General features: G+C 37.5%; 1 protein-coding gene across 2 annotated transcripts; it reads right to left on the bottom strand.

The window, feature by feature from the left end:
- Positions 1-5,972: 5,972 nt before the first annotated feature.
- Positions 5,973-15,662, bottom strand: LOC131676278 (uncharacterized). Of its 2 annotated transcripts, XM_058955397.1 has the most exons (8): positions 15,573-15,662; positions 15,283-15,508; positions 7,872-8,211; positions 7,709-7,808; positions 6,698-7,021; positions 6,531-6,645; positions 6,229-6,466; positions 6,082-6,109 (listed from the first exon to the last, which is right to left on the bottom strand). In XM_058955397.1, the coding sequence occupies exons 2-8, from the start codon at positions 15,332-15,334 to the stop codon at positions 6,103-6,105; spliced, it is 1,176 nt and encodes a 391-aa protein (XP_058811380.1). In that variant the 5' UTR covers positions 15,335-15,508; positions 15,573-15,662; the 3' UTR covers positions 6,082-6,102. The 2 variants fall into 2 exon arrangements, with proteins under 2 accessions (XP_058811379.1, XP_058811380.1); XM_058955396.1 differs by having other exon boundaries at positions 5,973-6,466.
- Between the last annotated feature and the right edge of the window lie 1,327 nt (positions 15,663-16,989).

Genomic DNA, 16,989 nt, shown 5'->3' with positions numbered 1-16,989 from the left:
GATGCGGTTTAGCCGCATAACCGAGGCCTAGAAACCGAAGCGGTGCAAAGCCGCTGAGGATCCGCCGGGCAAGGTGGCCACCGACCTGCCGTGGCCCACTGAGACGTCCAAAAAATTGTTTCAAAATCGTTCAACACGGGTCCAACGATAGACGTTCGTTGAACGGTTATTTGGACGTTGTCCAAATTGGTCCAACGAACGTCCTTCATTGGACGATTTTGAAACCAACCGTTCTTAGAGGGCGGAAGCAAGCGAACCTGTGCTCGACTCGTTTGCCCGGCTTACTCAAACATAGGGGCTATCCCTAGTTTAAGTTCTGAGCGGTAGCGAAGTCGGACAGCACGCGCAAAAGCGATGTGGCGTAGCCACATTGGTTGGTGGATACAAAATAAAATTGGCAACGCTAGTAAAATGTAAACATAAATGAACACTCCGCATGAACCTATCATCAATTGACATTTCGACGAGTTTTGATTCGAGCCAATCATATGGGCTATGGGTTTTTCTCCACTATGGTAAAATATAGCATATATGTATTACATTTGTTTAGCTTGTTCTTCTCTCACCAAAATATTTTTCAATTTATATAAAACATATGAGTCCCGCGATGGAGCTCCAATAATTTGGTCACTTTAGGCAAAGACAAAATTTACAAGTTACTAGATGACATCCAGGACCTGCTTCATTGTTTTCACATCGTTTACTCCCACGATAAAGCACTATAAAGCTCCCTTCATACCCGGCAAACACACTGTTGAACTTTCCCATCTCACAGTTTTTCCATCCGCGGTTTTCCGGTTCTATAATTAATTGAATATGGATGAACTTCTCGTCCCAAGGAGACGCGCCGTCCTGAGAATACGAAGGATGATACTCAACAGTCGATCATCTGCTCCGGTAGCTCCTATAGTAGCGTTCCACCATTGGCACCAGCCCGACAGGTGCAGTTTCAATGATCGTTCAGCGTAAGAGTGTTCGTTTTTCTGTTCACTGGGGGAAATTTAGTCCCTCCACTATCTACTGCTGTGTGGGAGAATGGATAAAAATTGCAATTTTATACTATTCTCCAGCACTCTCCAGACAGAAAGCACTTGCGGGTTCGTTCCCGGGAGAAGGGATAACAAAAAGTTTGCCACTTTGCCGGTTCATAACGGAACTTGCAATATGAGCACATGACTCTGTGTAGACAAGTACACCCACGATGCACTTACAAAGAGTACAGTAAAATAACAATCCGGAACAACGTAAAACCAGAAACGGGTACACCGGGAGCAAAGCTTTTTTCTCTACTTTATTTGGTAATGAATGGAGCACGAAAAAATATTTTTTAATTAATTCATTTGTTTTTGTTTTTAACTTGTTCGACTTGCACCTTCTCGGTAATATTCACGAGAACAACGGATGTTCTTTTTTTGTTCAATATCGCTAGGTGATACCACAGATTACAGACCTTTAGGCACGATTCGAAATGTGTGTAAATACCCGCTACTCAAATTCCGTGTAAAGCAGACGTCTGAAAAGTAGATACAGAACACTAGATTAGGATTGTCGCTGGCGTTCCCATTGGTTTCGTCTTGGAAATATTTGTTTTGCTTTCGGTATATATCTGTCAAAGTATCGAAAGTCTCTTTAGTAAAAGTCTTTGGTCCGCACTTTTGGTACACGCAGAAAAATACGGCCTGCATATAAGCACAAACCGTTTAGTTGAACTTCAAATTAGTAAAATGCAGAGTTTACCTTTTCCATTTCAGTCTCGTTTATTCTGCTGCAATTTTTATGCATTCAACACCGATTGCATAAAATTTACAGCAGAGTAAACGATAGGCAAACAGAAAAAATGATGTGATATCTACTATGAAACAAATTTCTTTGTGGCATACTATTCTAATTTCATTAGTTTCCACATATATCTAGGTGCGACAGATAATGTTTATGTGCTACTACAAATTGCAAATATATATATATATATATATATATATATATATATATATATATATATATATATATATATATATATATATATATATATATATATATATATATATATATATATATATATATATATATATATATATATATATATATATATATATCGAATTTTCTCGGTGTAAATTTCGACTGGTATTGTTATGAAACGAAAGAGTATGTATATTATGCTTTTCACCGAAGATTAGCATGCGACGGAATCAATTCAAAATAGCGAAAGAATTGAAAATATACCCTGTTGGCTCCATCCGCCCAGTTTAGAACAAACATCTAGCAATATATAGGCCCTGTTGGTCAGGTATCGGACGGTCATGAATTGACAGTTCATGGATTTATTCACCCCTTCACTACCTGTTCAGCGAAAATTGGAAATTATTTATTACTATTTTTTGGTACCCATTTAATGAATTGTTTAGTGTGCCTTTTTGATTCCAAACTCGATTCCTTTGCATCCTCCTAAGTTTTTACTTGGTTCATGAGTAATAGTCGCTCGAACACTTCATATAAAAATCAATTCAAATTACATTTTTGTAGCCTTGCGGAATTGAAAAGGTTAAATCTTAAAAATGGCGGTTTCGCAATCTTGTCGCTATCTTGTTTTTTTCGCTATTTTTGCTAATTTCCAGTGATAACCACAATATACCGCACAAGGAAATAAAAATTCATCAAAATTCAGTATAGGTTTAGACAATTTGTGCATTCTAATTAGCCAAGCATGGTCATTGTGTTGCTGGCCAAAAGAAACAAGAATGATTAGTCGCTATGAAACAACGTTAGAGGATTATTTTTTTGCTTTTTTTATTTGGCCCATTTGACATGTATATCCCGGAATCAAAACAATGATGTTCCTACCACTGATGCCAGCGACAATCTTAATCTAGTGTTCTGTATCTACTGTCTGAAACACGTTTGGTAAACGTTTGTAGGTGGCGCAGTGATCGATGCAATGTAGTTGGAATGCAGCTGTCAAACGCGTGTAGCAAACGTTTGCGTAGATGGCAATAGTGAAACACGGATTTCCAACGTGTATAAATTTGAAAGTTTACACAGGTTTTTAAGGAATTTTTTTTTCTAGCCTGAATGTCTGTTATCTGTGGTGATACTGAAGAGACTGGCAAGTTGCAGCAATTTATTTACAGCCCAACATTTTTGTGCTACAATCTTTTGGAGAAGGCCAAAGAGAATAGTGAAAGAGACGAAGAGTGAAAATCAGTCAAAACGGCAACACTCCCTTTATGATGATTTCAACACTAGAATTTTGGCAACCGCTTCTACAGGCAGCACTTTAAATGACTCCTATTATATTTTGAAAACAAACCGTATGTCGATCGATGGATTTGTTTATCAAACGATGTGCATTTCGAAACAAAGAGATGAAATAATTCTAAAGCTTATTTTTACTCATACATATACTCTAGAATGCACCTTACAATCACGATTGAACTAAATTCTGACGAAAATTTAAATTTCTTTTTTGATAGAAGCACAATACTTATCTCCTCCAACTCAGGCATGAGTAATGTTTATTTACATTGCACGATTGGTCTGCTCAATAAGGTATTTTTGGCTTCACACTATTCGTCTCTTTCCCTATTCTCTTTGGAGAAGGCTATTCTGTACTATAGACTCTCGAAGCAATAGACTTGCGAATGCGCAAGTCGCAAAACTACCGACTAGAAAATCTAACAGAGTACTATAGGCATGATCAAATATGCCTTCATTAGTCTATTACAGTTTATATTCTGTGCAACGTCACCGAAAATTGTATTGTACTTCTAAATATTAGACGTTATTTATTACGGGGAGCTCAGCCTTTCAGCCGATTTTATTCCATCGTAACAACGCGCTTCTGCTATTAGGGAATTTATGTTAAGGTGCGACTTCAGAATTATAACTTGGTACATTTCACAATGTCTTAATTTTGTTTTCCAAATTTGATACATGTAATTGCATTGGATTGCGGAAGATTTATTATATTAGTTTTGGATCCTACTTATTTCTGCAAAACATGTTTTGACGTTTCTTTGAAAAATGAGTGAAGCCAACGCGCTTTAAGTAACGTTCACATTGGTAGGAGCCAATATTGTTGACACGACCTGAAACTTGTCGAATTCAAACAAACTTCATTTTGTGTAACTCAGGTGATAAAAGCGTTCGAATAAGCAATGCAAGAAAAATAGATTATTATTGTTATTATTTACTTATTTTGATTCCCACTTTCAAACAGTGTTGTACAGTTCATGTGAATAGACCTTAATCATTTGAAACGTAGCTAGCGCTACTTGCATTTGATGGCAGCTTCAGGCAACAAACAGTTTTCATGTGGCTGCTGAAAACGCCGATTATTATTTCTATTATTTGTCCAATAATATTTTAACCAAAAGCCCCTCTGAGTGCATTTCGTCGTTCTTTACGAAGAAACATAAAAATTATTTATCTTTTCAAGATAAATGCATACAAAATAAATTCCCTTCAAAAAGCTTTTCTTATGTATTTAAATGTTCCATATCGCTTGTTTAACCCTTGCATGTCCAGCTTTTTCCAGGGCATATTTTGTAACATATTAAGATGTTGTGTCTTGAGTCAGATTATTCACTATGCTATGTATTTACTCCTCTAGATTATTTACTATGGTCCAATTCCACGACTCTATTTAATTTAATTTAACGTTTTTTATCGATGTCGAGACAATGTGCTTCTTATAGTATACTATTATTTTTCGGTGTTAGCTGAAACTGTCACTGTGTGCACTGGTGCGGAATTCTCAGTTCTAATTAATCCAGTTAATTTTGAGTCCAAAAATTATAGCTCATTATCGACATTGTTTCATTAATCCACATGGACTTGAAGAGGTTTGCTAGATATTTGCATTCGGAGCAGAATGAAACGGACATGGCTTTTCGAATAACCGGACTGACGTGAGACCAATGTTCAAAAAGAAACGGCACTGTTAAAATAGCCGAAGACTCGATTGCACCTCCGTACATAGGATCGGAATTACGAAAGCGATGATGCCGGTCGTGGCGTAAACGAACCGCATTTATTGTAGTCGTTTTTGATTGAAAATATTGAATAGATTAAAAATATTAAAAAGTGTAAAATAAGGAAAGAGAAGCTGTACCGCCCGCGTCTGGTGGCTGTACTGGGGGCAGTATTTCTTTGTCATGTTACTGCTTTGCTTACAGACTGCCGTACAGCACTGGGCGTCCTACAATAGCGAACGACAGCAGCGTCAAAAGAGAAATGAGAATGCAGGCAGAAAAAATACAGCCGCAGAAAAGGTAGGCATTTTGCATCCTTGGTTATGAGTATTCGATTTATTTTTGCATTTTGTTTTTAAATACAAAATTAGTGGTGATGCAACTTTTTTCTAGCTGTTATATTTTCTGGCCGGATCATTCTTAAACAGAATCACGATTATAGCTCAAAATAGCAAAATCAGATAGTTATATGCTCTCTGTGCTTGAGCGGGGTGGTGTTTCCCAGTGGGGAATAATAACGTTAATTTCGTTTGATACATGGAGTGTTGTATTGCATTTGAATAGCACAGGCGTCCACATTAGGCTATTAAGAATCTGCCTGCACGGAAATAAAAAACAACTCAAAATTGGCTTCTTTTGACTCAATCTTGGACTATCGTGGAATAAGGTAAATTTGAGTAAAAGTAGATATACTTAATTTTGGGTAAATTGGTGGAACCTATTACTACGTAGAATTGACCCATTTAAAAAAAGCCAGTGTTGTGTAAATTTAACTTACTAGATGGTAAAAAAGATGGGGAGAGGAACCAGCTGAACTAGGTGAATTTAAGTCACTAGATAATAAAAAAGATCCATTGTAAGGTTAACGATATCAATCTATAAAAATACACAAATTAAGTGGAAGGAATTGTTTGGATATGTGATAAATAGAATGCAGATAAACATAGGTTATAGATTCAATGGTTTTATTTGAAAATGTTTTTTTGAATTTTCAGTTTTGCGATAATTAAGAATTGTTACAAGATATTATTTGGATAGTGAATTCGCCAAAAACTCTTTGTATCGTACAGTTAAGTCTGTAACAGCTTTACACTTGCTGTAATCTTTTGTTCCCCAGACGTTAACGGAAATTAGGTCATCCACTTTTCGAAGCAACACGGGTACCGGCAACCCAAAAACGACAAATGCTTTGAATAAAATTTCGATGGCCCGTGTGCTAGAATTACCGCACGGAATGACGTTTTGGTTAAAAACAACGTACATGTTACCTCTCTTATAGCGATCAGCAATGCAAATTATGTGTGGTTCAATTATTGTTGCAGATGATTGTTGCACAGCGAGTTTTTCGTCAAAACCGATCTCGGTACGCACGTAGCTTTTCCATCTTATCAAGGGCGCAGCTGCTATCTCTTCCATACTAGCATTTTCGAGAACGGTGGTACGTTTGATGCCTCTATTTGACAGTTTTTTAATCAGCCTCAATGCTCCTCTGACAAAATCTGATTAGGGAAAAACAGGAATTAGAGAAATATAATTACTTGACACAATTATAAAATCTCTTACCATCTTCTACCATACTCCAGCTAGCATTGTCGAATAACAATCCTGCACGGAGTAGTGTTTGCAAATCTCCAAGAGCGTGAATATTCGTCTGGATACGATCAAATGCCTGTATAATCTGTAGAAGAACTAGTTAAAATCTCGATGATACACTATAAAATGCTACTAACCATTTCACCTTCATACGCCAATAAATGAGGAAATGTTTTTACTATAATATGAAAGTTATTTTCCTGTAGAAGTGCTTTATGCAAACTATGCACCTGAGCCATTCCCTCCGCTACTTGCCGAGCGTTTGTAGCTGTTGGGATAAGGGCGGCAAGATGCGCAGCCAGTTGCACCAATTCATCCTCAACAATAATAACAGTTTTCTTAGTTCGCCGAAATAGCCTATCCTCGGGAAGTAAGTCCTTTCGCATGTTGCTTACTCTCGTTTCGATTAAACCCGTATGTGGTCCTCTATCCAAACCACCGTTTTTCCAAAAGAAGTAAGACTGAAATTAAAATTAAGGAAGAGATTGATCTGAAATGTCGCAAAAATTCGATAAATGTAGTTTTAATCTATTCCATGTATGATTATATTGTTCAATAATGCTTGAAATGTGCTTTCAGTATCCGTATAAATATACAAACATGTTGTTTTTAACTTATGAAATATGCGGTTGGGGTAGGTTAGCAGTGACGCACGCGAGTCACGTTGGTGACCAATATTCAGTTCTATTGCAGATATTTAGCACTTTTCATGAAAGTAATTTAATTTCCATTTGAATACTTATTTGCTGGTTTACCCACAACTTACCCTTTTACCCCTCAGTGCATCAAACACTTTGACAAAATTTCAAGATATTGCCAACAGTCTGCCCTTCTATGCAGCGTGTTTTATTTTACTCGATCTGCCCGAATCAAAGCGGTAAAACATGAAAATTGAAAACACCGCCAACTAGTCCCGAAGTCCCTATATAATCAGTTTTCACACAATGTCCATTATATGCCTTAAGCGGCCCTTACACGTACAATATTTTTGTCAATACACAGTATTGACGATATTGCTTCAATACATCAATCCCATTTGAAATGCACATCGTCAATACAACTTTTTTACATCACACGTTCAATACTTTTGTCAATACTCTCTAGTATTGACAAAAATATTGAACATGTAAAGCGGACATTAAACTCACCTCCTTTGGTGCGTTTTCTGAGACGCAAGTGTTCTCCAACTGAGGAAACTCATCTAAGATATGGATTGCAAGATCTTGTTTTTGCTGCCAAGTAGGATACCTTTAATGACAATAGTAGTAATTAGCATTAAGATAAAAAGTAGCATCTATAATGACCGCATACTTCTTTTCACGTAAAATTTGATGTTCAAAGAAATGTTTTGTGAGTATACGGTTCATATAGAGCATTTTTTTCGGTTCAGGGACTATCCCGCAATCCAACTGCCGAGTTAAAATCTTTAGAAACTTAGGTTCCTTAGCAAGGATGGAGCGTATCGACTCTCTTTGCTGTTCCTCGTTGAATAGGTTTTGTCCGTTTTCTGCCACATTTTCAGAAACAATATTTTCAAAGTGTCGTTCAATAACGTTGAGAATGATTTTGCGAGGGCCTTTTTCGATGATACCCATTTCAAGCAAGTCGTCTTCATTCAATTGCCAAAGGGACACGTTGTCTATAAGGTTCGCTGAAATAATAAAAAAAAGAAAATACGATGACTTAAGTTATTGTTAAATACGAATAGACACCAATTACCATAAGATAATTCAAAAAGTAGGTTTCACACACACACATACTAATACAGAAATACACACACATATATGCACATATAATGCGATCCTGGCATATCCGGACATATTCAGGAACTTCCCCGTAATGTGGAAGTCGGGCCGTCAGTGAACCGGAAGCTACGCTCCACTCAGAATCGCTGGATGGATCTCAGCACCTACTGACTGGGTCATTGAGTAGGCTAGGTTCACCACCGGGGACTAAATCGGAACGAAGCGGGGAGCTAAATGGCTCAAGGAAATGCAAATCGGTATCGGGAGAAACCTACCGCTCAGTTTCGGGAGAACTTCTCTCACTGGGGAATTCTTCGTCGGAGTAGGCTAGATCCATCCTCGTGGACAGACCGAGTAGTTCGCGAACAAGATTTTAGTATAGTCGGGAGCTGAATTGCTTATCGGGGAAATGGAGCGAAATGGAACGAGAGGGGAACCAAAGGGCCTAAGGGAGTTGCGGTGGTGAATGATACCGGATAGGGTGCCAAAGGGCTCAAGAAGTTGGGGTGCTAAAACCATAGAAGAATCGGGAGAACTTCCTTCACCGGGGAACTCTCCGTTGGCGTAAGCTAGATTCAGGGACTAGACCGAAACACTACCATTCGCGGATCATCGGGGCACCAGCGAACCGGAATCGCCGAACTGACCTCAGCACCTGGCTAGTTTCGGGAGAACCTCTCTCGCCGGGGAATTTTCCGTCAAAGTAGGCTAGGTTCACCGTCGGGGACTAGACGAAGTAGTTCGCGAATAAGTCGGGAGTACAACAAGTAGGTAATGCTGAATGGTACGAGAACAGGACTTGCCATGCTTAAGGGAGCCGAAGGGCTCGGTAAATTAGACAACCTGAAGTTTGCCGTCCAGATTGTCTTCGTAGGGGAAGAGCACTAAGTCTCGACCCACAGCAAGTTTTCCAACTGCCATGCAGAAAATGCCAGTCTATGTAGATGGTGGAGAACTAGTGGTGTGTCGAGAGAAACGCACAAAAATATACACACAGTTGCGCGCTCACGTTAATACAACTTATAGAGACACACTATACACAAGTGCACGCATACATATATGGATAACCAGGTATTCATACTTATACAAATACGCATACCGATTGGCACACCTACGCACCATACGAGTGCGCCAAAATTCTTTGCATGAAAAATAAATTTAGAGTATAATTGTTTAACAATTTATTTAGACATTTTATAATATTTTAGTTATCATTGTATTTTAAGCTAATGTAATGGAAACTTTCTAACTCATCTCCTAATTGCCACAAGCTGTAGCATTTTCTGCTCAATAAATTTTCAAAAATGATTCTTACGACATTAGAGGAAATTGTAACTTTATATGCTAGAAGTTCTACATCAAATTTAACAATATCCAATTCTTGAATAATGAAAAATATGACAGAATCACACTCGACTATTGCTAGAAGTATGCCATATGATTTAACAGAGCATTTTTCGTATTTGACAACAAAACCAGGACAAAAAGTGATTCCATTAATTTCAAGATGACTAATTGTTTTTATTTCGGAAGGTAGATCGAATAGCAACAGGGAAGTGTCTAATACACTTTTTTGTATTAGTGATGATGAAAGAATTATTGGTTTATCAACAACATAATTATGTTTTAAAATAGAATTAATTTGCTTCAAATTCAGTCTCTTTGTGAGGCTAAGGGATAGGTTTTTAAAATTGCCACAGGTTTTGCTTTGAGATTTTGATTCTTTAAACTTGGCTTCGAACATCATGCAACTGAAATTTGCAATAGGGCCATTCTCTCTGCACACTTGAGCGTAATGTACAATGTGATGAATTTTGTTTATGGCGTTAGCACACGGAAAACATATCTTAAACAATTGATGAAATTTTGTGACAGATTCTGACAAATTTTGAACCATTTCTGAAGTCACTTTGTGTGAAAAACTAATGTAAGTAATTTGAAGCAAAGCTGCTATTATCTCTTGATACTTCTCATTGGACTTCAAAATATTGGTAAATATGAACGGAAAACTACGCAATAGTAGCCAACATTGAGCCGCTGACTGACTTAGATTATTATTTTTACTTCTCAAATTAAGTTTGCTGAAGTTTGCAGATGGCTTGTCTCTAATCTCAGTATCACCGTATTCAAATTTGTCAATTAACTGATTTATACGATTTTCAGTAATTATTTTGTCTCGAAACACTGCTGCTTGTAAAATTTTTTTAAGAACCATCGGAACCACACCTTCCAAGAGGTCGTGCATAGGATCTAGCGTGCGGCTTGATGGCCACCTGAAATAGTTAAGCATATGGAGAGCGCAACTAGTTTTTATTCCGTACAGACTTGATGGTATTTGAGATTCTTCACATGCAATTAGAGAATTTTGAACTTTTTCAATAGTTCTAAGGGGAAATTTATCACTGAAATCTCCTGATATCAACTCATTTCTACTTATTTCGCAAATCCTGCAAAACATATTAGCAGATGGTCCCAACATGCCGTATATATCGTGCAACGCCAATGTATCCCCGAGTACGTGAACAAGTACTGCCCGTAAAGTCCAGATTCCGGACTCTGTTTTAACTGGAACTCCTTCATTTGATTCTAATCGCGAAAGGTCATTAATTAAAGGTTGTAGCACTGTTTTGTACCTAGCAGAGCCGCAAAAAAAAAACAAATAAAATAAATGCGCTGTATCAATAGGTTTTTGATTAACAAAGAGAAGACCGGAGCAAGTTGATATACGTCATTTCATTTGGCAGTTTTGTGTGTTTAAGCCAGAGTCTACAAAAATTGACATCCCCACGTGAGCTTGAAAGAGAAACAAAATTCTATTCATGCTCGCCGGGATGAATGGCATATTCGGTTCGCATTTAAAAAAAAAAAGCATTTCATGTGGCGTTTCAAATTAAATTCAAACAAATTCCACGTGAATACGACATATTTATCCATTGAATGTTCATTGCCATGCTATTGAGTCGTAATATTCACGTGTAATTCATTTGGAAATTTTAGTCAATGGTATTTCTTATGATGTTGATGTGCTTTTCACACCATGTTCGCATGAATTTCATTTGAAAACCGTATTTCTCACGCTCGAATGGATATTCAAGTGGCAACCGTGTGCGTTTCATGTGTTTGTGGATTGAAATAATTCAATAGATTTCCAAATGATGTTAACGTGTTAAGTTTTTTCAGTGCAGGTTAAGTTAAATGTTGACATTTTCATGAGTTCCTTCGTGTCATCTTGTAGAACTCAATATCCCAGTAGAGAGATATCCACAGGGTCAATTAAATTGAAAATTAAAAGGAAATGATTGAGCAGCTCGGCTGTTTGAATGAATGAATGACACGAACAACTACAAATTGAACATAGTAGGACATGATTTGAAATGTGGTCCTCTCTCAAGATCAAAACAACCTGTTGAAAATTTGCAGCTCGGTCTGCACTCAAGCATTCGATTCTGCGTAAAACCACAGACTAACAGAAATAACATTATGAGGGAATTTCCACAAAAAACATCGAACCGACGATTTTCCCAGAACACTAGGTCTACTATGTTGAAGGGAACCTGAGATGTCTTTATGCCATGCGAGACTGGCGACAAGCAGCCATGGACGGAGTGAACTAGAGATGACTTCTTGATACGGCAAAGGACATAAAGAGTTTGTATTATCAAATTGTTCCGGTCTATCCTACCTAATTATTCTATCATCTTACCCGTACTGTTTGAGGACACTGGATTTGACCATCAACGCCATATAAATACTATCCAATGATGAGTTTATTCGTGGATCAAAGTTTTCAATTTTGAAACAGATATTGGTCATTTTATTTTTGCTTTTGCGTGAACCGAGTGGGTTCAGATACTCTCCATCGTCAATGTGAATTGAGAGTCTCAAGCAATTTAGATGAAGTTGGAGTAAAGGATGGGTTCGAAAGTGCTCACCATCTTTGAACGTTTCAAGCGTATCATCTGTCCTCGTTGTTTCCTTTTCAACCATCGCTCTTGCCTTGGTGTTAGACATAATGAGTTGTAGTGTCTCTAGAATCGATATGTAGTGAAATACATCTTTCTGGACTTTTACTTTCGTAACGTATTTATGTCTTCGAAATATGCGCTGAACTTTTTTCCCTCTTGAACGGTAGACTACGACACGTCGTAATATTTCGCGCTTTCCCAAAACAGTCTCTATCGGTTCCGGAACTGAACAGCCAGCTTTCCCAGACAAATATGCAATATTATCAGCAGGAAACTTAACATCTCTAGTAAAGTCAGGAATTTGCAATTCATTGATAAATCCTACAGTATCCTTGTCTTCTAGCAACTTTTTCGTTGTTAGGAAAGATTTTATTTTTGTCATTGTATACTGCTGAATCCACTCCGATACGAAGACATATCCGTCAATGAATGACTTTAATTTAGTCTCTGGAAGAGATACATCACACCTGAGATCTGTTATCATATTAGAAACAGCATTTGTGATATCTTGTAATGAAACGGGACTCTTATAGAAAAATGGATTTTCTATTTCTGGTTCTGAGCAATAATCGTTACTCGTTTGTGTTGGCTCTGTAGTCTGATGACTGTTGGATTGCAAGTCAAAATCTGGTAAAGGATGCTTTTTCAATATGTGAAGCTTAAAACTTTTGAAATACGAATAAATTGATCCACACAACGAACATTTAAATGGGGATTCTGCTTGTAAACTTATTGGTATTTCATGACTCGTCACAAAATGATGCTTAAGTTCATCTATGTATCCTTCGACGAACAGGCCACAATCCTGAATGTGACATTTAAAACCTTTAAAAAAATATAGTCGTTAAACAAATATTAACGTGTGCGTAACTCGAGTAATCGTACGGGGACAAAATCTCGTATGGGGCGGGCATAGCGTAGTTGGAAAATCGATTGCCTTGTACGTAGCTCAGCTGTGTTCAATTCCCAACTCCACACGTAGGGTTATAGATTTCTCTATCCCGAAAAATAGGCAAATGACCCTAAGGTTAAACCAACGACACTACCACACCGAGCTGGGATACACAACACAACTGCGCAATGAAAAAACCACAGCCACTTTTTCAAAAGCACCATCCAGCTAAGCCGATGGTTTTTCCAGCAGGTATTTTGCATGAATTGAATCTTGATGGACTAATAAATCGACTGATATTCTTCTTTTAGAGTTTTAAAAAGGTTTATATGGATAATCCGGTGGCAAAGCTGAACACAAATTTTCCTAAGCACACTACCAAGCGTTCAATTCTAACACATGCTTAAAAACGTAACTTGAACCACAGATAACAGACGTTTAGGCTAGAACAAAATTTCTTCAAAAACGTGTGTAAACTTTCAAATTAATAAACGTTGGAAATCCGTGTTTCACTATTGCCATCTGCGCAACTGTTTGCTAGACGTGTTTGACAGCTGCACCCTAACTGCATTGTATCGATCACTGCGCCATCTGCAAACGTTTGCCAAACGTGTTTCAGACGTCTAATTTATTCGGAATTTCAGTAGCGGGTATTTACACACGATTCAAATCGAGCCTAAACGTCTGTTATCTGTGCTTGAACCTTTACATACCATGTATGACTAGCGCCGCCTAGTGTGAGAACTTTGAAATAATTTATACACCATGCATTGGTCAGTGCTGATAAATATTACCGAAAACACTACCTTTCCAAATTATCATGACAGAATTTTAAAAAGTAACATGTCCACTAACTCTGCCGTGCAGATTTATTCTAAACCAATCTTCTTGTCGTCGGATGAACAGTGGTTTATAATACAATCTTACAAAATTATCACACTTTTCAAGGTAGATCATAAACTATCACATGCTAAAATATTGCAAGTTCACCAGCGCCGCGTTTGGAATCATCGGTAACCCTTGTCCTCTCGAGCAATTTTGCTAAAAGTAACATCGGCCTTCTAAACATCGGCCGCCAATCGAAAAAATATGATCATGACCCAAGAGAAGACCTGACCTCCACTTGTAATACAGAGAAAATACCAACTCATCACGTTGATTTTTGATTGCTAGCGTCGCCAGTTGAAGAAATTATAAAACAAATTCGTTCAAACTTACAACTTTTTTGAACACCTCAAATTTCTATTTCCCTACGTTCCAAAATACAGAGAAAATATCATTTCATAACGCCAATTTTTGCACACTAACGCCCCCAATCGGAGAAATTCTAAATCAAATTCACAAACCAAGAGAAGGTCTGCCCTAGACTTGCAACTATTCTGAACAGCTCAAACCATTGTTGCTCCCACTTACCAAGATACAATGAAAATACCATCTCATAGTTGATTTTGCACACTAGCACCGCCAATCGGAGAAATTCCAAAACTTATTCATGACCCAAGAGAAGGCCTGCTCTAGACTTGGAACGTTGTTGAACACCTCAAAGCACTTTCCTAAATACAGAGAAAATACCATCTCAAAGCACTTTTAGTTATTGTTGAATAGACAAACGAATAGAGTAGGTACAAACAGAATGAAGATTAGGGATGATCGACAAACTACAGATCCACCCATGCAAAACGAAGTACGAAAGGCAATTTTAGAGCTAAAAATAGCAAGGCCGCTGGAATTACGAAATCCTAGTCGAACACTTAAAGATCTGGAGAGAATCCACTGCATGATTGGGATGATCTGAGTGGAAGAAGAACTCAAATTCCTTATTACCGCTGTCTCGGCAATGAGAAATCCGCTCACTAGGAAACCTGACAACACATCATCAATCAGCCCACTGAATTCTCACACCAAATTTCCCAAAGAGCGAAGCAGAATGTTTTGAACAATAAATAGCAGCAGCGATTTGTATCTTGATGTAAGATAAAATAAAAAGGGTAAAGGGTTCCGGATCAACTGGTATTGAGTTTTACAATTCGTCTTTGCGAATCAAAACCATTTTGATTCGTAAACTATGTAATACATATCTATAAAAAGTTTATATATAAGGTAAGTAGAATGAGACTTACCAGTTAGTTTTTCGTATGACCTATCGTCTAACTTTTTGTGAAGTTGTTCCATTTGCGATATTTTCAAGGCGGAATTAAAGCTCGCAAAACTCTCACCAGACGTGATGTGTACCGCGTTATACGGTTGCGGAATGTAAACAAATTTCGTGGGGTGTGCAGGATTTTTGCCTCATGCAATTCACACAGTTCAAAAAATGCAAGCAATCCTGCTGGGGGTGTCGGATATCTGAAAAATAAAACAATCTGTTAGGTAACTTGTACTTCACCAGCGCGTTGAATTTACAATTTACCTGCAATTTACTGTAATGCACTCGCCAATCTGTGTAACGAAAAAAGCGTTGTTTTCTTCTCTGGGTAGAAACTTCACCGTTGTCGTGATCACCAATGGGAAAAGAAAAGTTTGCGTTGAAATTTTCTCCACAATGCACAATGTGCGAGATGAAAACACAGGACAGTATTTGTGACGGATCTCTGGAAATAGAAAAATGAATTATGTACACGATTTCTGCCATTCTAACGCGTTGGATTAACAATATACCTGCAATTGCTAAAATAAATGTAAACTCGGTTTCCAGCAATTCATACACCAATCAGTGCAATGGAAAATGCTGTTTCCAATAATTCATGCAGCAATCTGTGCAACGAAAAGAAATTTTCTCCTGTAGTGCACTGCAACCTTTCCGGACTGTATTCGGTTGTCTTTACGCCACTCACGACGAAATCCGTAAATTACTACACCAGGAAAAGACACGGATTTTTTTTTCAAGCGCAGCGGAACTAAGCGTCTATCGCGACGGAAGCCAAAAAAACAAATGGCGTCATCCACGAAGCTAGCACGTCACGCTATTTTTCAACCAAATCAGGGTTACTATTACTCAACGCAAGGTTAGTTGTGATTTACCTTCCGTTGGGTAAATTTAAACCAATGACTTCTGTTCTTAAATTAAGCCAATTTGAACGATTTCCATGCTTTTTTTAGAATGCAAAAAAAAAACAAATCGAAATTTACAAATCAAATAGTAACATCAATAAATTATGAATACTTTTTATTGTTTTTTATTTCATTGCGTCTAAATTTTTTTTCAATTTATTTTTACTCATTATTAAGTAATATACGTACTACTTAATCGTTGAGTCAAAATAAACCAATCGTCTACTTCGAAATCTACCCAACTTGATACTTTAGCACTTGTACTCAATTTTAGGTAGTTTCAACTCAAATTTTGAGTACTTTTTTATTTCCGTGTGGACTTGGATATTCGATATCTGAAATATTTCAGACAAGACATGATAAATAGGTCGTTGAAGGCGACTAAAACAGGAATACCTAAATCAAGGTGTAGTTCCGTGCCGACGACTTAATGGAGGGAATAAAACAGTGATTTTCAACTGGGGGTGAATTTGACCGTCGTAAGGTATTAAGATTTTTTATCAATCTTGCAGTTATTTGACTTTCCACTGGATGGGACACGATGGTGATGACTTTAGAAAAGTGGTACGTGGGATGGAAAAAGTTTAAAGTACAGAACACACATCAAGCAGTAAAAATATAAATAAACTTGCTTTGTGCTTTTTTCTTTGTTAGAAGATATAACTAGAAAAGGGTAAAATTGTGATTATATATTTTTTCTTTTCCTCTTGTAAAATGCTAATGATGTCCCTCATTTAATCGTGGTCAATGATTAGCTAATGTACCCACCAACGTTT

Source organism: Topomyia yanbarensis, chromosome 1 (genome assembly GCF_030247195.1).
Source record: "Topomyia yanbarensis strain Yona2022 chromosome 1, ASM3024719v1, whole genome shotgun sequence".
Taxonomy (NCBI): Eukaryota; Metazoa; Arthropoda; class Insecta; order Diptera; family Culicidae; genus Topomyia; species Topomyia yanbarensis.
This window is presented reverse-complemented; position numbering and strand designations above follow the sequence as displayed.

Coding starts and splice junctions, on each gene's coding strand:
- LOC131676278 (XM_058955396.1), bottom strand. CDS start 15,334: ATGGAACAACTTCACAAAAAGTTAGACGATAGGTCATACGAAAAACTA. Junction 8,212..15,282: donor GTCATACGAAAAACTAACTG/GTAAGTCTCATT, acceptor TTATTATTTCAG/CGAACCTTATAGACAACGTG. Junction 7,809..7,871: donor CAAATTTTACGTGAAAAGAA/GTATGCGGTCAT, acceptor TTGTCATTAAAG/GTATCCTACTTGGCAGCAAA.